This window comes from Polyodon spathula, chromosome 5 (assembly GCF_017654505.1).
Source record: "Polyodon spathula isolate WHYD16114869_AA chromosome 5, ASM1765450v1, whole genome shotgun sequence".
Classification (NCBI taxonomy): Eukaryota; Metazoa; Chordata; class Actinopteri; order Acipenseriformes; family Polyodontidae; genus Polyodon; species Polyodon spathula.
In genome coordinates, this window is record NC_054538.1 from 40,792,263 (window position 1) to 40,813,743 (window position 21,481).

The window sequence follows — 21,481 nt, forward strand, 5'->3', positions numbered from 1 at the left end:
GTCTGCTATGCATTGGAAATCTCCCACATCTACCGCATGTTTGCTGCTGTTTTTCTTTTATTGTCATTGTAAACTTGTTATAGTTATGTTTTGGCTTGCTGTTGAAAGACTGCATTGTTCTATGAGCAGTGACAGCATTTACATTAGGGTTAGTTTCTTCCCCTTGAGAACTGCATCTGAACGCAACTTGTTTTTTTTTGATGTCCTTGTCTCTATATCCTCCATGTTATGTTTCAGCCTTGCTGCTTGTCATGAGGTAGAGGGGACAGCTTTGTCCTTTTTAGATTTCATTACATTTCCTGGAGTGCTAATTCAAGCCCATATTAATGAATACCTATTTACCTTCAAAAAGCTTCCCTACACTGAACCTTGCAAAGAACCATCCTCTTTCTTACACCAATGTAAAACGGTCAGTCCAACGTCATCATCAGTTTAGTGATTCACGTGAGAGATAGTGAAGTGAAAGTGTCTCCACAGGGGGTGTATATTTGCACTGAGTCAAAGCAATAATATTTGTTTATATTTATTTAAATCTTTTAAAATGTAAAACACCTTCACAGCTTACATTTTCAACACAGACTTAAATATGTAAAACTTATTTTTGTATAGCTAATTGAGCACTACGCCTATTAGGCATTGACCAACACTGCAGAAAGATAATAACACGATACATAATGTTATATGCCACTTTCATTTTTGCATCATGCCAAAGTTAGTGTGTGTTGGTCATGAATGCACAGATTGTTTTTCAGTTAAGCTAATTATCATGCCACTAAGGTCAGACCCGGCTCGGATACTAAAATCATATAGCACATATTGCCTTTGCCCGGTGTTAGCCAGGTTTAAATGTTTTGGCCCGGGCAGTTCTATCTTTCTCTAATGAATATATAAAATGAAGGTGAGACCAAAAGTCTCTCAATTTCTAACATACAATAGGTGTCTACATCACAGGTAAGGATTATTCATAAACACACACAAAAATGCTTAGTTTATACGCAATAATTTAACAGCATGTATTTAAACCCAACATGATTATTATTCATTTTTTAACTTCAATAAATAACTTTATTTACTTTTATCTGCCTTTCGTGCCTAATTTAACAAAGGGTATGTGAGGACATGGCTGGAGCAGCTTTGCTCACCAGAACATAGGATATTCCATGCCAAGAAAGAACAAATAAATAAATAAATACAGGAATAAATAAATACATATAGAAATAAATAAATGCACAGATATATTTATTCATTTATGTATGTATTTATTTATTCCCTTTTTATTTGTTCATTTATTCATTTATTTATTTCAATTTTGCCACTTGCTTTTTACTTTTCACTCTGTCCATTTACATTTTGGCTACGACATTGCCTTTTCTGCTTTGCTATTTACATTTCGATGTGGCGCTAGCTATTTCTTTTTACATTTCACTGCGCCAAAAACTTACAGCCAGTGGGTGGTATCAATGCAATCTGGATGCCATGTCTCAAGATGCCTACGCCTTACTTTACAACAAATGACACATGAGGATGCGGATCATCCTCGTCACCACTGTAAGAAAATCTAGGTTAATATAAGATGGTATTTCAGAGGGTTTTTTTGTTTGTTTCTTTGAGATGCAAGTAGGATTAGACATTTTTTCATTTTGCATCCATTTTAACAACTGTTTTCAAAATCCCAAGTAACCGTATATAAAATATTACCTTATATCATACTTTATTTCTCTGGTTCATATTTAAGTCTGGTGATAAAACAATACATTGTTTACATAAGTACTGCTAATGATTTGTATTTGAATGATATTTATTTTGAATGTAAGCGTAAGAAGTTGTATAGTGAAACTAAATCTAAAATCTAAATCTAACAGTTTGCACTGAATGTCGTATTTTTTTGTTTGTTTGGCGACCATTTCCTGGTGTATCAGCAGTCTGTATGTGTCCCAGTTTGGTTTTACATATGCAATGCCATCTAAGTAGACCACAGACCAGTGGCTCAAGCCTCTAGTTCTGGGACTGATTCTACCTTATCCTGGAACAGTCAGCAGCAGTGGTTCTGTCACCAGCCAGGTTAATTTTATAAATTGGTCAGTAAAGACTATCTACATACAGCATTGTAACTAAATAATGTAATTAATTATTATTATTATTATTATTATTATTATTATTATTATTATTATTATTATTATTATTATTAGCATTGTTTTTTGTCTTCATTGTTCAAACCCAAACCCCCCCCCCCCCCCCCAAAAACAATGTGTTTTTATCACTATATTAAACATGGGTATGTAGTATACAGAACCATAAAGGGTTAATGAAAAACACAATTTAGGTCATTTATTTGTGTTTTATTCACCATATGTTAACATTTTGTAACAATTACAGGTTTGAAAACATTATTATTATTTTAAAATCTGGTCCCTGGGGGGTTTCATTTTTACATCAGGAGTTCAAGTGGTTAAGCATATTAAATAAATTTTATTCCATAGAAGCATTAGTAACATAAGTTAAAAGTCTCAGTTAGCTTTCACCAGTAACGAAAGCACAACGCCAGGAAGCGGGAACAATGTAGTGCTGCAGCGTGACGCACAAACCTTGAGTGCCTCACAAAGCTGCTTGTTACCATGACAACTCACCACATGCTTGGGAGTCCCATTCTGAAGACATTGCTATGGTAACCACAGCTTGATGAGGTACTGTGACAAAGTGCCCGCCCCTGTGTATATTATCTGTTATGTGTTGCGTGTGGTGTGTTTAAATTTTGGTGTATAGTCATTGGTACACAGGATATAAACGGGTCTGTGTAACACGAGTGCTTAAAATGTATATGTGTATTTAGGCACAAGGATTGCACAGCACTTCAGGTGCAAGTAAAATGTAATAATATGTGAGCACGGGGAATTGCACTTTATTAATTCACTTGCTGGGATTCAAGTGAATAATTAATTAGTAATTGAATCCCAGCACAACAGTATATATAGATGCACGTTTTCACATACTCGCAGGTTGGGTGTTCGTTGAGTGGAGAACGGGATTGGAGACGGCGGAAATAATAATAATAATAATATAATAATAATAATATAATAATAATAATAATAATAATAATAATAACAACGTAAAGTATTTGCTCACCGTGTTTGTCTGTCTAGTCCGTTTTGTTTGTCTTTTTGTTTTGGCGACGTGTGCCATGTCCTGTGTTTGTTTTTGTATTGTTCCGACCGTTAATTTTCTGTCTGTCTGTTAATTCATTGAATGCTGAGTGAGACCATTCGCTCAGCTCCACCAAACTCCACCTCTGTCTTTGTTTATTTTCCTGCTTCTGGTCTGATGCCACCCACTCCGGCCGTCTTTGTGACAGGTGCCTACTGGATTTGGAGCACCAGAAATTTGCCACAGAACCTTCTAGTACCGGTGTAAGAGTGGGTGACTGACAAATGACAAATTAATTGACTTTATCCCCTAACAGTGTCTCTAGCGGCAGGAATGGGTAGCGTTTGCACATCATCTTCAATCTTGCAAGAAGCGTCAAAACTACCAAACGCTATGTTGTCAAATCTATTTTATCCAAAAAACCGCAACTAAAAATGTAAGTCAGGACAAATGAGTCTCCCTACAAGGTTCGATTGGGACATGGGACTCAAGGCCAAAAATATGAACTGTCCAGATAAAAATTGGGACAGGTGGCAATTGTCTGATTTTGTGTATATCTGTATATCATAGTTATTCTAATAAACAGTATCAAATGTATTACCTTGATTAACAAGACATTAAGACAACCTTTTTTTTTAATTTTAACAAATATACAGTAATGTGTTTTTTTTAAATAACAATATGTATTTAAAATGTAGCACCAATATTCGATTAATGAAATTATGTTAGGCTAATCAAAAGTATGTATGCATATAATCCATGTAAGCTAAAGAATATAATATTAATATAAGAATAAATATTAGTACAGTATATTGCATGTGTCTTACAGGTTGGGGTTAAGAACAAATCTGAAACATACATATCCAGGGCTAGAAGTTAACTTTTTAAAGCAGTAGTGAGGATTTGCTATCTGCCGGTAAGCCAGTTTTTTCATAATAAATTATATATATATATATATATATATATATATATATATATATATATATATATATATATATATATATATATATATATATATATATATAGTACTGTGCAAAAGTTTTAGGCAGGTGTGAAAAAATGCTGTAAAGTAAGAATGCTTTCAAAAATAGACATGTTAATAGATTATATTTATCAATTAACTAAATGCAAAGTGAGTGAACAGAAGAAAAATCTAAATCAAATCCATATTTGGTGTGACCACCCTTTGCCTTCAAAACAGCATCAATTCTTCTAGGTACACTTGCACAAAGTCAGGGATTTTGTAGGCGTATAGTCAGGTGTATGATTAGACAGTTATACCAAATAATTCAATATGTAGGTTGAAACACAATCATTAACTGAAACAGAAACAGCTGTTTAGGAGGAATAAAACTTGGTGAGAAACAGCCAAACTCAGCTAACAAGGTGAGGTTGCTGAAGACAGTTTACTGTCAAAAGTCATACACCATGGCAAGACTGAGCACAGCAACAAGACACAAGGTAGTTATACTGCATCAGCAAGGTCTCTCCCAGGCAGAAATTTCAAGGCAGACAGGGGTTTCCAGATGTGCTGTCCAAGCTCTTTTGAAGAAGCACAAAGAAACGGGCAACGTTGAGGACCGTAGACGCAGTGGTCGGCCAAGGAAACTTACTGCAGCAGATGAAAGACACATCTTGCTTACTTCCCTTCGCAATCGGAAGATGTCCACCAATGCCATCAGCTCAGAATTGGCAGAAACCAGTGGGACCCTGGTACACCCATCTACTGTCCGGAGAAGTCTGGTCAGAAGTGGCCTTCATGGAAGACTTGCGGCCAAAAAGCCATACCTCCGACGTGGAAACAAGGCCAAGCGACTCAACTATGAATGAAAACACAGGAACTGGGGTGCAGAAAAGTGGCAGCAGGTGCTCTGGACTGATGAGTCAAAATTTGAAATATTTGGCTGTAGCAGAAGGCTGTTTGTTCGCCGAAGGGCTGGAGAGCGGTACATGAATGAGTGTCTGCAGGCAACAGTGAAGCATGGTGGAGGTTCCTTGCAAGTTTGGGGCTACATTTCTGCAAATGGAGTTGGGGATTTGGTCAGAATTAATGGTCTCCTCAATGCTGAGAAGTACAGGCAGATACTTATCCATCATGCAATACCATCAGGGAGGCATCTGATTGGCCCCAAATTTATTCTGCAGCATGACAACGACCCCAAACATACAGCGAAAGTCATTAAGAACTATCTTCAGCGTAAAGAAGAACAAGGAGTCCTGGAAGTGATGGTATGGCCCCCACAGAGCCCTGATCTCAACATCATCGAGTCTGTCTGGGATTACATGAAGAGAGAGAAGCAACTGAGGCTGCCTAAATCCACAGAAGAACTGTGGTTAGTTCTCCAAGATGTTTGGGCCAACCTACCTGCCGAGTTCCTTCAAAAACTGTGTGCAAGTGTACCTAGAAGAATTGATGCTGTTTTGAAGGCAAAGGGTGGTCACACCAAATATGGATTTGATTTAGATTTTTCTTCTGTTCACTCACTTTGCATTTAGTTAATTGATAAATATAATCTATTAACATGTCTATTTTTGAAAGCATTCTTACTTTACAGCATTTTTTCACACCTGCCTAAAACTTTTGCACAGTACTGTGTGTGTGTGTGTGTGTGTGTGTGTATATATATATATATATATATATATATATATATATATATATATATATATATATATATATATATATAAACACCTACCTACTGTTTTAAAAAGACTGATTATCCCAAACAGCCACATAGTAGGCCTATATTTAAATCAGAAGGTATTTCTTGAAACCACCTTGTGCTGAACTAAGTAATGAAACTAATGCAATTCTTTGTCAGTGTATTTAGTTTTATCACTAAGTTCTACAAAATGCAACCATATCTGTCATCTAGGCATTTGATATGCCATCAGCACGGTTAAAAAGGTTATGTTTTAACAGTTCAAAATAAGTGGTACGAAATTATCCTCATATCTGGCTTCAGTTGTTGAATGAGATTTCGGTAACAAACAAATCATATACACCTATAAAGACAGCGAATTAAAAAAAAAACGTGTGACACATTATAGTTGAATCCTGCATTGTATGACCTTATAAACGAGGGTTACAACCACAACCGAGCTGTTTTGAAAATGAAAGTTAATTCTAGCATGGTACCAGAAAAGGTTCATGCCACATCTTATACTAACTGATTTCCCCACTTATTTACATAAGTAAGTTACAGTTTGATGCGTTTTATTATATATATATATATATATATATATATATATATTATATATATATATATATATATATATATAATCCAGGGCTGGCAAATGGAATGTGAAACAAGCATTGTGATTGGTTGAGCAAGCTTCCAGCTGTGTATATTGGATGGATACGGACTGTTGGAGCCTTGCCACATATTCTAAATCGCTGCACTGCCTCACAGAATTTAAAGAATCAGGCAGCAGCCGTATTGCTTTTACAGTTACAGATGTACCGCTGTAACTAGGAAACTGAGTGATCAATTACCCGCAAAAAATCCCAAAGTAGTAAGTAGACATGCCAATTTGGATGAAGAACAATTAAATGAACTGGAAGATAGCAATAACTAAAAAAAAAAAAAAAACGCTGTCTTTATACTCAGTCACCCCAACTTTGTCACTTAAAATAATATATTTTTAGCAGTTTGTAAATGCTACAGAAAAACACAAAAAGAAACTTCTGCACATTATCCACCCCTCTCAGACTTGAAAAATGACTGAAATCTGAGACATCGTTGTATTTATTTTTATTCCTCCAATCTGTTCAGCTCAAACAGTACGTCTGCACTGTCCGTGACAGGGAACTCTGTGCCGTTTCAACTCCGCCCCCTGGTGTATCTTTTCAATGGCAGTGTCCACAATGTCAAAAATAAAGATGTACTTTCTTTTGCATGTTCCAATAAAATTAATTTACTTAGCTAATTTAATGTGTAGTTCAAAGTTATAAATGGGACTACCTTATTGGCATAAGGATATTTAATAAAACCCTTTTTTTTTTTTTTTTTTTGCCTAAACATGATTTATGCTTTTCTTTCTTCAAATCCACTGTTTGACCTGAATTATAAGTGCAATAAGGCCCTTCAGGGTGTCTGTATATGTTGAATGTACAAACTTCTCAGGGGTTGTTAGCACTGTACTTCGTCTCGTGCATTTAGATAGATACATACAGACACACTGAGTATACAAAACATTAGGAACACCTGCTTTTTCCTTGAAATACACTGATGTGGTGAATCCAGGTGCAAGCTATGATCCCTTATTGACGTAACCTGTTAAATCCACTTCAATCAGTGTAGATGAAGGGGAGACAAGTTAAAGAAGGATTTTTAAGCCTTGACACAATTGAGACATGGATTGTGTATGTGTGCCTGTCACAAAGACGGCCGGAGTGGGTGGTGTCAGACCAGAAACAGGAAAATAAACGGAGAGAGAGAGGTGGAGTTTGGTGGAGCTGAGCGACAACCAAACAACGTCCAACAACCGCCTGTGAGTCATGGCAGTGACACGGGGAGGTGGGAAAGTGGGTGTGTGGACTTTCCCCCTCTCTGAATGGCTGAGAGGCGCGTCTTGGGAGATCGTTAGCCCTATAAATTAACTCTCTGTTGTTTCCTCAGATCTGCCCTGTTAAACACGCCGAGAGTGCAGAAGCGCTGGTCAACGACCGAGAACCAGTGGGAGAGAAAGAAACGTTGGTTCAGAGCGAGACATTGAGGGCGGGGAACCCTTGGGCAGACCCCTGATTAGTATATCAGAGCAGGCTAGTGAGCCGGCAGTGTAGGACGGTGATCCGGGTCGCACGGGCAGCGGCGACCGGGATATCGCTGCAAAGAGCAACACCTTTTCTTTGTAGTTTTTGTTACTGTTTTATTTTCCCTGTTTCTTTGTGCCTTCTGTTTTGAATTATTGTTTCGAAGCACCTGCAAGGGCGCCGGTATTGTGTACCATCGCTTGATATGCCCGTGGTTCTGTTTACCATCGTTGGTAAATCAGACCACGGACCCACAGCGCCATCTGCGGGACTAAAGAAAGAACAGCACCCTGAAATAAAACTGGGCACCTGTGCGGTGTTGCCAAATTCACCTGTCTGTCTCCTGTGTCAGTGAATTACCCACCACCCTTCCACACCCGTGTACCAATGACTATACACCAACATTTAACACACCACACGCAACATATAGCAAGACAAAAGATTTACGTGCCTTTGAATGGGGTATGGTAGTAGGTGCCAGGGGCGCCGGTTTTAGTGTGTCAAGAACTGCAGCGTTGCTGGGTTTTTCATGCTCAGCAGTTTCCCATGTGTATCAAGGATGGTCCACCACCCAAAAGATATCCAGCCAACGGCAGGCCAGTGGTTGAAAACGGCTCATTGATGAAAGAGGCCAAAGGAGGCTGACACGACTTGTGCAGAGCAACAGAGGGGCTACAGTTAGTCAACTGACAGTCCAGTACAACATTAAAAGAAAATGCACAACTCATCGTATCTTGACACAAATGGGGTATGGCAGCCGACGACCTAACAGAGTTCCACTTCTTTCAGCAAAACACAAGAAACTGCGGTTGCAGTGGGCTAAGGAAGGAAAAGACTGGACACTGGAGGATTGGAAAAACATTGCCTGGTCTTATTAATCACGGTTTCTGTTGATTCACGCTGATGGGAGGACTAGGGTATGGAGAAAACCACATGAGTACATGCATCCATCATGCCAAGTGTCAACATTGCAGGCTGGTGGTGGTGGTGTGGGGTTTGTTTTTATGGCACACATTGGGCTCCTTGATAAAAGTGGAGCAACGTTTGAATGCCACAGGATATCTGAACATCACTGCCAATCAGGTGCATCCCTTCATGGCAGCAGTGTGTCCATCTGCTAATGAACTTTTTCAGCAGGATAATGCCCCATGCCACAAGGCTAGGATTGTCCAGGAATGGTTCTACGAACATGACAGTGAATTCAGCTTACTGCAGTGGCCTGCCCAGTCACCAGATCTCAATCCAATTGAGCATCTGTGGGATGAGATGGAATGAACTATTCTGAGTAGAGATCCACTACCTGGCAACTTGACACAACTGTGGGAAGCATTATAGTCAACATGGGCCAGCATCCCTGTGGAACACTTTCGACACCTTGTAGAGTCCATGCCCCGATGAATTGAGGCTGTTCTGAGGGCAAAAGGGGGTGCAACTCAATATTAGGAAGGTATTCCTAATGTTTTGTGCACACACTGAGTGTACAAAACATTAGGAACATATATATACACACATATATGTATGTGTGTGTGTGTGTGTGTGTGTGTGTGTATATATATATATATATATATATATATATATATATATATATATATATATATATATATATATATATAGTGCCTTGCAAAAGTATTCAGACCCCTGACAAGTTATTTTCATATTACTGAATTACAAATGGTACATTGAAATTTTGTTCTGTTTGATATCAATTATTGTAAGAATCAATTATTGTAAGGTGACATTGGTTTTATGTTGGGAAATATTTTTAAGAAAAATAAAAAACTGAAATATCTTGCTTGCATAAGTATTCAACCCCTGTGCTGTGGAAGCTCCCAGTTTGCACCAATGAAAGAAATTGCCCTAACGAGGACACAATTACCTTATCATTGGCCTCCACCTGTGAACCATTAAAGTTGTTGTCACATTTTCGGGATAAAAAAGGATTGAAGGATCATTGGTAAGGCTGTGAAACTGAAGAAAATGAAGACCAAATAGCATTCTACAGAAGTTAGAGATAAAATAATACAGATGCATAGATTAGGGAAAGGGTACAAAATAATATCCAAGTGTTTGGATATCCCAGTAAGCACAGTTGGATCAATAATCAGGAAGTGGAAGCTGCATCACACCACTCAGGCACTGCCAAGAAAAGGTTTTCCCTCAACTGGGCATCTTGTTACAATTGAAGGAAGAATGGATGGAGCAAAATACAGGAAAATACTGCAAGAGAATCTGCTTCAGTCAGCTAAAAAACTGAAACTTGGGAGAAAATTCATCTTTCAGCAGGACAATGATCCCAAGCACAAGGCCAAAGCAACATTGGAGTGGCTCAAGAACAAAAAGGTGAATGTCCTACAGTGGCCCAGTCAAAGTCCTGATCTCAATCCCACTGAGAATCTGTGGTACTATTTGCAAATTGCGGTCCACAAGCGTTGTCCAACCAACTTGAACAACCTGGAGCAAATCTGCCAAGAAGAATGGGCCAAAATCACTCCGACACTGTGTGCAAAGCTGGTACATACTTACCCCAAAAGACTGTTATTGCATCAAAAGGTGGCTCTACCAAGGCTCTCAGTTGTAACATGCCTCAGATATAATGTCCTACAGCATGTCCCCCAGTTCCGTATACTAGTGATTCATGCAACAGTACTACAGTAAATACAGTACCGGTGTTCAAACTGTAAACAACTTTTCAGTCTAATTTCCATTTCTTTCTCTCCCTTTTGATACAGTATCTGAACTGAAGAAAAGCTGTGCTGGCACTTTATATTGCAGACAGCTTTTTCAGCATTTGTTTTATAACTAAATAAATATTTGGCCGACCTACGTGGTTACCTTTCCTATTGTATTTACTTTTTTTGCTGCGAGAGGAGCTGAAGCGTTCACCGGGAGACGGGATGCTTCAGCTAATTTTCAGCCCCGCTACAGCAGCCGAAGCTGGGGGGAGGCCATTTCCTCTTCCTCTCTCCCAACCCGCTTTCCTTCTTTTACTTGGTTTGCTTGTCTGTCTTTTCGAACTGAACTCCTGACTGCCATTTAGCCAGGCTATTTAAAGTTTAAAAACGACTAATTATAAAGATCCACGAGTGGGAATGTAACCAATGTTACCTTTTTTTTCTGTAAAATGTAACGTTGATTACGTGGTGCTTTATGCATGGTTAATTTACGGAAAGTTAAATTTGTGCTTCACTATATGTGCATTATATTAAATCAGCATTTTATAGACACTGAATAAACTTACTATCCTGTTTGGTCATTGCCTGTTATCTTATAAATCTGAATGTTTTTAACTCTTTGCAGTCCTATGTCGGACCAGGTCTGACATTACAATTTTCCCTTTCCAGTCCGATGTCGGACACACGATTTGCATTGTGAGCCTCGTGCGTATCTACATGAGGCGGTACAAAACTCAGTCAGGGAAGCTCTGTTAGAAATGGTTTCCCGCTTTATGTTATGTATCTGTTTAAAACAAAAAAAAAACCTAATACCGGTGATTATGTCCACGTTCACTCAGTGTTGGTTATATAAACTGCAACATAAGGTATCAGAAAAATGCTACTGCATAAAAAACTAGCCGCATTTTTGCGCATTGCTTTTAACATGCACTGCACACTGCATACATTCCCAACTTTATATCTCAGAACCCATGTTAAATCTCATGGGAAAACAATGCAATGCTTTGTTTTATTTAATGGTATACTCTGGGTTACATATAACTTTCATCATAGATGTTAGTGCTACAGCTGTAAGTGTGACAGCCCTTTGGCTCACAATCTCAAGTCGCTCCATAAATCTTGATTGTTTCTTATTGTCTGACTTTATACCCTTTGTAATCTGGAACACTGCCATTCATCCCGACCATGTTAATAAGATTACTGAGAATATTAAAGACAACTGGAAGAGTTATTGTCATTATTTTATTACTACGGCTGTCTTGTTTTGTACCTAGAAAATGTTACAGTAAGCTTTTCTCCTAATCTGCAACATTGAAATATTATTTCATTCCTTTTATAATGTGAAAAGAAATTAGCTTATTACAGTCCCTCTTGACATTTTTTTAAGGGAATTAGAGCTACATTTTTATATGAAATCTTCAGCAGCCCTATGAACTGAAGCGTGCACATGAGTGAGCAGAATGTGTTGAAGGAACACCATTTATGGTTTTCTGTTTAAGTGCTTGCAACTGTAAATAATGCATTTAAATACATACTTTACAAATAACCACTTGCATGTTACATCAAGCATCATCTAACAAATAATTATTTACAGAAAAAATAAAATCAGTTATAATTATAGTGGACGAAAGCATAGTCTCCATATAAAATGTGTTACTTTGGCTTGACACATTAATTACCTGTTTTTGCAGATGTTTTCCTGTATTGTTTTGCAAACAGTTTAGCGAATAATTACAGGAAAGGGAGATCAAAACAAAATAAGTGGAAGGATTGTTGCCTGTGTATTTTCATTCATGCAGATCGGTATGAGATGCAGCTGTTCCATTGCAAATGGAAGGGAATGAGAAGGTTTTCATTAGGTCTTTGTTGTTGTTGTTGTTGTTGTTGTCCAGAGCAATATGTTTGTTAGGGTTGTACATCTCATATTTGTCTTGTAAAATAAAGTGTTTCAGGTTTTGTATTGAGGCTTTAGAAAAATGATAATCGTGTTAATAAAGAAATAACACTTCATAGATTTCAAAGGAAAATCTGTTGTTGTATAGACATAAAAGCATACATTTACTGCTCACAATACATGTAATACTAGATTTTCCTAATTGGTGTCTTGGGTGTCCGCTGGTTATGTTTATCACCCACATACAGCATAAACATATTAACATATTTTTATTGTTCGTGTGAGAAGAAAGTGCATTTGAACAATTATACACATTGGGAGTAAGCCATTGGTAATAAACCTCCAAAATTGTTCCCATAATAAATCTAGGTAAATTCTGCATATGTATTGCAAAATTTGTGAAATCACAAGCCAGTGTTGCAGACACGTCGTTACAAGTGGTTGAATTAACTGAAATAACTCAATATATCTGACTTGTTGTGGACTTCTGTTCACTATATAGATCTCAAATGTACTGTCACTATTACAGTACAGATGTGTTCAATTATTGTAAACCTTGCTTGCCTTCCTTTTTAGGAAGTCTTTTACGGTTTCACTTCCAAGCTCATTTATCCTCCGGGTTGCTTCTGGGTTGACTGAAAGCATGTCAGTGAATAGGGGGAGATACTGGTTGGGTAATGACAGTGAAGAAGATGTTAAATTCTGGCAATTTCATTGTTTCTGGGACTCTCGCTTCCTCCTCCAAACTGTCATATCCATGATTAGTAGTCTACTTGACTATGATAACCCATACACATCTTCTGGCAATTGACACTTTTAAAGAGTAAGTAGCAAGGTGACATACCTGTGAGTTTTCCTTTCATTGTTAACATCCTGACAACTTTTTACACATAACTTTAAAGTCTCTTTCAAAGCACAAAAAACAAGTGCTTTGGCTTTTCTGTTCCATACCACATCATGGACCGTTATTGCTGTGTTATCTGTTTGACAACATGGGCAGTAATCCTTCAACTATCAGTGCACTAGAGCAGACATTTTGAAAAGAGCTTTGAAACAGACTTTTAAGTTATAAGTGTAAAATGTTGTCAGGATATTAACCATGAAAAGAAAAATGAGTGTTACATTATTTAAACATTTGTAGTAACGTGGGGACGTGTAACGCTATATTTTTCGGAATCCCACTACTTAGTTTTTTAAGCTTGAAGCCACAAAAATCAAGAAATTCCTTACTCTTAATCTTTAAATACTTATTCAGTTGGTGTAAACAGTGGTAGATCGAATTTCTATCCTTATTTTAAATCACTTCTTCCTTTTTCTTAATTAGTGTTTCAAGTAGATCTGGATATTTGAGAGACCTGCAGTTGTAGCAAACAGTGTTTCTGACATTTTCTGTAATGGGTCTATCTGCATTGTGACTACCTAAATTTAACTTATTCCTACTGTTGGTACCCAAGGTGTATTTAGATCCTCCACCATTTAGATCAATTCACTATACCCCAATATTTCCTTTTCAGAGGAAATATTTAACTCTGTATCCTTCATCTGTCCTATAGTTTCAGGAATGCAGGATTGCATAGTGTGTGTTGAGGAGAGTTCTAACTCTCCATCCAGCAAAGGAAGCATGTAATACTGATGTGGAGTTTAGGGTTTAGTAACAAGAGTCAGTCTGTGTTACAAGAGATTTACGTGTGCTGTATGTAATAACCACATTTCCAATGTTGTTTCAGGTGAGCCTAGCCCCACACGCCGTGAAGCGGTGAAGAAGAAAACAGCAGAGTACATAATGCGAGCAGAACAAATATCCAATCAGTACCTGAAAGCCTCAAAAGAAAATGGATCAGTACAGACCGTGGTAAGTGTTTGTAGACTGCTGCAATAAAACACACACTTCCAACTCTCTTCATGTAATGAGCGTTGATGGTAGGTGCTTCCATACCCAAGGCTGCACAAATAGATCAAAAGGAATGAGACTGTTATCCATTCTTAAGGACAGACATTGCTTCAGAAGTAAACCTGCTTAATTATATGAAGGCATTGGGGTCTGTACTCATTAAGGAATAAACACACTTTTATGTGTAGTAGTAATAAACACATATTTTCTATCCTGTCAGAACATTTTTCATTTTTACACTCAATAGGAAATAATTTGTAAGTTACTGTGAGGATATATTTATTAAGACCATGGGGAAACTCATTTTTAGCATTTTATTTTAATGACAGAAAAAAAAAGCAGAATTGCCATTTGTTTTAATGCAGAAAACTAACATGCCTGACATTGACAGTAAATCCAAGCCATGTACTTTATACAATCTTATGAAGTACATGGGTTATTTAACATGTTCCATCATTTTTTATCTTTGTTGAATACTTTTTCACAGTTGACCAAGTTATTTTCCTATGAGTACAAACATGTGGCCAATAAACATGATTTTTTTTTTATAGGCACAGCTATAATTATCAGCTACAGCATAGTTTGATTCAAATTGAATTGGGGTCCCTTCTGATGTAAACAGTTCATGAATACTAGAGATGGACAGTTGGAACACAAATGCACTTTATCCTATAGAGGTTTTCATTTTTGTCTATGTATATTGTGCACCTTATTATAAGAATTACTTTTCTAGCATTGATTATGTTTTTTTTTTTTGTTTATTTGTTTTTTGAAAGCCTTTTATGCTGCTTTTACTCAGCCTTTTGAAATAATGAGTAGCTATAATACGAATGATCCTTGTAAAGGGGGAGGAATCAAAATAATAACAAAACAAACAACAAAAAAGCCAAGCCTTAATCTTTCATCTCCACCATCCGATTCATGATAAATATAGTTTTCTTCAATCTGACATTTGCTCCAGTAGGCTATCTTCCTTCAAGTGCCTCTCTGATTGATGTTTAATCTTTGATATATTCCATTAGCCTCCAGGACAGCTAAGTTCAAGGCCCACTTGGAACCTGAGGAGCCCTGCGGAGGAACTGAAGGCCTTCAGAGTCCTCGGGGTGATTGACAAGGTAATTCTTCCACAGCTCTTCGAGAGTTCAGTCATAAATCAACCCCACGCTGGCTGGGTGGCTTTGAAGTGGCGGATCTTTTGGTATATGAAACAAAAGCAAAAGGACTGAAAATCATTTGCTCTAAGTGAGGGCAAAAATAAAACCCTCAAAAGTAGGAGAGGGCTGCATTTAATCTAAGCATGTCTTGTAAGTTCATGCAAAGTTTGTGAGCTTTAAAAGGTTAGGCTAAAGGTTATATTGATTTTAACAAAAAGGCCAAGGTTTTTAAAATCAATGTCCCATAAGTTACAGGAACTCCTTACCCAATAGCTTACCACTGTAGAATTATTCTACAGGGTAGCTGTGTCAGAGTATAAAGTTAGTATTTTTGTAGGCTAACAGACTACATTTTAAATAGGGCTGTATGTTAGTATATATTTTTGTATTTCTTAATGTCTCTGATTTCCCTCAGATCTGAATGATTGATTTTTACTGCTTTATTCATTTTTGAATAAAAAAGTGAATCCTTTTTCCAGCTGACCTCCCTTACAGAAGTTTACCACCGTAAATTTGCCTAGTAATTTTGCAGTTTTCATCGGCTATTCCCTTGGTTATACCAAGCAATTAGCATAGTTTTTTTTTTTTTTTTTTTTTTTTTTATATGCTTTAACATACAACTCTGGGCTTTACATTACTTACATAATATTAACCAGGCTTTCATTGTGATTTATTACACTTCACTATAGTAAACATTTATAAGGGCTACAACCAATGTTTAGCTTTATAGTTGAGCATTGAACTACAGATGTGACATTTCAATTGGATCTAAATGTGGAGTAAAAATGAATGGTATTGTATTAGTCTGAGATCTCATTCTCTGTAGCTAAGATAAAACAGTTTTCCGAGGAAATATTTAACAGAGTGTGGTTTAAAAATTGCTGTGGACTGGTAATGCGTCCCTGATAGGCCGAGACAACCTTTGAGATTTACTTCAACCGGAAGAAGTTTTCTTCAGTAGGCTGCTGCAGTGCAGCTTTATTGTGTTTGGTACTGCATGCGAGAGAAAGTTTAGCAGTCTAACATAGAATAAACCAATGGCATAGACCACATCAGGGATACTTCTGTACATAGTGTGAATGCTGTTCATTGTCATCATCTTGGTAATACTATTTAATGCTTTAAAAGTGTGAAAGGTACTGTGAACAGTGCGAGTGGTGTGGTAATAGCATGAATGTCCAGTCAGTCTTATAGTCCCAAAATGTCTGTTTATTAAATGCAACTGAAAAGAACCACACCTCTACCAGCAATGGTATCGGGAGGAACACGGCTGGCTTGTAGGCCAAAATAAAACAATAGCAGCAGTGATTTTTATAATCGACAATACCATGCACAGAAATGTGTTCTGTGATCCCCCTGGTGGTGGTGAGTGCTGGTGTCGTGAGGTGAGGGTAGTGCTCAATAGGTTGGGCTTGCTCTGTGGCTGCAGCCCGTGGCTCTGACCTCGTCCTCTGTGATACACAAAAACAAACACATAACAAACAAAACAAACATGCAATGCTCCGGTCGTATGTTACGTTTCAGCGCAAGGGGCTGTACTCGCGCTGCTGCTTCCCCTTGTACTGCCCATCTCCTCCCTGTAATCAGCCTGGCGTCCTGGTGTAACCAATCGATGCCTGGCCCGCAGCTGATTGTGCCGCTATGTGCTTAGAGTCGACCCGTCTATGGGGAAGTGTACTACCAACCTTACACAGCGCCCTTTCTGGTCGGGAGAGAGATTTGCAGCATCGATTCTTTTTCTCTTTATCACAGGTATTAAAAAAAGATATTTTAAGAAAATGTACTGTTTTGATTTTTGTAGAACCATGTTTACTAGTAAGTTATGTTATCTACAGTATCTTGATACTTTGCAGACCACTGTACTTTAACACCTTGAAAACAATATGAGAAATAATTTAGAACTCTCTTCTGTCTGAGTATATACGAATAAAAGTGCGCCACTTTCATTAAAGAAATCGTGATTGTTAGCTTTTTGAAAGTTTAAAACATTTACAGGTTCTTGTCGACAAGCAGGTTATGGGAAATCCACTATATGCTTTCTAGTATATCAACCTTTAAGCATTAATGTCCAATGCAGCGGTCATTACCTACTAGATTGTTGACCATTGCTACAGACAGAAGCCCATGCCTAGGGCACTTAAAATAGTTCTAACCAAATACATTTTCTTACTATCTCTTAGCACTAGCAATATCATCACTAGTCTCCCTTTAATTCTGTTACAGATGCTTTGGTTCTTTCCTTTTTTCCTGTTATATCCAGGTATTTTAAAGGCCATGCTATATATAGATTATTATACACCATCACAACCTTAACAACCAATCAGATCTCACCACTGCTGTAGAGATATGTCACAATACACTACAGCTTTTGATTTATGTTGTGTATAAAAATGGAAGGAACTGGAAAACATCTATGGCAACCATGGACACTACAGCAGATGAGAGCAAAGTAAAAAGCAAAAATGTACGTTATTGTCGATTACATCAATACATCTAGAGGACCAAACACTTAAGGTATTTTTTAATAATGTAGTGATTTATAGTAGCAGTAATTAGATTTTAAAACAGTGAATTCAGAGGTAAACATTCCAGCAGGTTTTGTTGTTTATTAGAATTCATATAATTCAAGAACAAAAAAAGATTCTATGCACAATAATGGTTAGCACTCCATTAATGAAAGACAAGGTCAGTTATCTTCAGGTAACAACTGCTACAGAGTTCATGAATGCTATTATAAACCAAATAACATTTTGCGTTTTTTTTTTTTTTTTTTTTTGACTGAATTGAGGTGCTTGAAATGAATTAAAGGATGATAAGCCAACTCTGTAAAATCTGGCAGGGGAATCTAACCATCCTGTTTCTAACTTAACTGACTGAGATACTCCATATGTTTTAAATTACCATAATAGATCTGGAACATTATATTTTCCAAAAATGATATAAGATGGTTAACATAGAAAACCAGATGCCCGTATTCATTAAAATATTTTTTGTTGCAAATATGCTTTTTGTTAGTTTAAGACCTACTGTGTAATGCAAGCAATGTCAGTAGGGTGGCTGCACAGTCCCTGCTCATTCTGGAGTCATTATGTTTTCATCCTTTATGACATATCCTGCTGTTAATCCAGCTACTGGTGTCTCTGGCGACCTTGGTACATCTGTGTGAGGAAACTCTAAAGGGTCATCAGGTTTTCTTGTGGTGGCTGGCTGGTACCTGCCTCTGGGTCTGCAGTTTACCTTCTGCTGACTTCTGCGGGACTCCTTCAGTCTGTTCATTCAGGGCTTTGATGCATATGTTTTGAAGGTGGCCATCGTGACTTTGGGCAGCAGCAGATGGTAGACCTTCAGGCTTCCACTGGCCCAACTGGTGTTTATTTCCTAACTTTACATTTGATGAAGAATCAACAGTGCGTAAGAAAGTGGTCTGCAAGGAATGAGCAAAGCGATGAAACTAGCCAGTGCTATACTGGATTAACTCTGTTCTGGCCAGGATGCAGGGCCTTCAGGCTTCCATCAGCATTGCTTGTTTATTTTGACAAAGTAGTGCATGCGAAATCTAGTGAATAAATATATGTAACACATGCTTTTTGTTTAATTCTATGCAAAGGATAGTTGTGTGTAATAAAATATAAACACAGTGCTGCTTTTTTATTGCTTCCCTAATTTGTTTAATTCACGTTAAGGCCTTGTTTACAGCAAATTGTACTAAACTGCATAAAACAGCCCTTCACCAATGCCCCATTCATATTTCACGGTTGTGTTGCAGCTGTGCAGTTCATAGCAGATGAATTAAAGCACAGAGGATATGAAAAGCACTTAAAAGAGTACTATCATTTTAAATTGACAACGCTTTTCATTATTATTAGTTATATCAAATTAATGTTGATCACTGCTTTTCAAACCTTAAATTATTGAATACCTAACAGTTATTCAGGAACATGGAAAATCCATTGAGTCAATATACCTTTGAAAAAGAGAGCATTCTGTTGATGGGATTCATTAACAATACCAATACCTAGAAATAAAAAAATGAAGTGATTTGCAAATGGCAGTGAAGAAGTTGCTCTCACTTCCAGGTAGTTACAGTTATTTTCAACAATGCTTTACAGGTATAGGCCAGCTGTGCTTCTGAAAGCATTAACTGTCCTATCAGATAACTTGGCAATAGAAACTGACAGATTTTCTTAAAGTTACTCTTTATAGACTCACCAGAGATGACTAAATGGGATTGTGAAACAGATGGAATACCTTCACTGGCCTGATGTTTCAGTTTTAATTGTATTAGTGCCAGCCCTGCTTGGCTCGCCTGTAAAACGCTTATCCTGGGGTCGATTTATAATCATTTAGCCACCACCTGTTTGGGGAAAAAACTTGGGGTCAATGGGCATGCTAGGAAAAAGTCACATATGCTCATTACTATAAATGCCTCTGTGAGCCTTTTGTAACTACTCATGAAAAAATGTAAAGGCATTGTCAAGATTCAGCATTAACATTGTGTTTGAGCAACTGAATCATTACTATTCAATTTTTTGTATTAGAAGCGGAAGGATATTTACTTGTATGTCGCTTATGCGTGTCTATAAAGCAGCCCCCCACACGTACATTGTGGCAAGCATACAAAACAACACTACACCATCTCCGTCAAAATGAGGAGGGACAGAAATCTCATCCACCCTGTGAAGGCTTCTAACAATGGGTTCCAAGCATTGCAAATTTAAGCTTTAAAGAAATTAAACACAGGTCTGCACTTTTAATTTGGACATCTGTCAGTTTAAGCATCACTTAAAATTGTGGCTAACAGTGGGTGATGGATATCTGACTGTATCACACGATATAGTCGTATTATCAGTTTTACCACTACTTCATTTCACTGTAAACATGTATTTATTATTTAAGTGGAATAACTTTGAATAGAAAAATATAACAATAATTTGCATCATAAATATTCTTATATATTTTAAAGGTGTGCTAACCAAGAATTTCAAATCTCTTTTCTTACTATTTGCTTGTATTTTATACTTCAGTTTGGAATTTGCAGATTTCTCAAAGAGTACATTACAATACAGTCGATTGACTTCATGTGTTGTAGTTTAAATTCACTCCTGCAATTGAACCATTTGACTTACAGCAAAGATACCATACAGCTGCTTATCTATAGCAGTTTAGCCTCAACGTGTACGACTGTTAGTTATAGTACTATGATTTCTCGCAACCCTTTTTGAAAGTCACTGTTCATATTTATGTCTAATACTGAGGTGTAAAATGACATTCAAATTCTTAAACGTTAAAACTTTAATCATTTAACATCTTTGGAATTTTTGGAACCTTTAAGATTACAAAAAAACTTTAAGAATAAGTTTTTAAGGGAATATTTATAGGTCTTACAGTTTAACCAAAAAAGTTTGCCATCATTTTTTGTAACAGTTTCTCAATCTCGGAACATTAGAAGACCAACATGAATTACCTCTTATGTATTATAACCCCATAGAAAAAAAAAAAAAAACTTGTAAGGTAACTTCAAATTTACCTCTTGCTAAGGGGTTGAAGACAACTAGAAATCAGAGCAGAAAGAAGCAGCTTGGATTTTATGACTGTTAAAAAAAAAAAAAAAAAAAAAAAAAAAAAGGTTATTGTCATGTTGTTTAAAATTAGTATGAGTCAAGGACTGGGAGGACATGACTGAAATTAACTTACAAACATTTTCATAAAGCTTTTTAGATGAACATACATACAGAAAGAGCTGCCGCTATCAAATGACAAACATACCTCTGCTACAGAAAGAGCAATAATAAGAGGTATGTACAGACTGCAGAGTGCAGGCCATGGTTATAAGGTAAACAAATCTGAAAATTGTAGGGGAATACAGAGTTTATTCCCCATTTTAGACCTTTACAAGGTATGGAAACAACCTTAGTTAAAGTGGAAATTACCTTTGACACTGTGAATCATGATGTTATTTTACATCGTTTAGAGAAT

The 21,481-nt window shown here is 37.1% G+C and overlaps 1 protein-coding gene across 4 annotated transcripts in view; it reads left to right on the plus strand.

Moving 5' to 3' along the window:
* The window catches only part of LOC121315967 (ribosomal protein S6 kinase delta-1-like), a 109,585-nt gene that overhangs the window by 48,023 nt on the left and 40,081 nt on the right, over window positions 1–21,481 (plus strand). For all 4 annotated transcript variants that reach the window (XM_041250607.1, XM_041250608.1, XM_041250609.1 and 1 more), the window contains 2 exons: window positions 14,188–14,312; window positions 15,374–15,466. In XM_041250607.1, coding sequence (XP_041106541.1) covers window positions 14,188–14,312; window positions 15,374–15,466 — 218 coding nt within the window. The remainder of the gene's footprint in view (window positions 1–14,187; window positions 14,313–15,373; window positions 15,467–21,481) is intronic.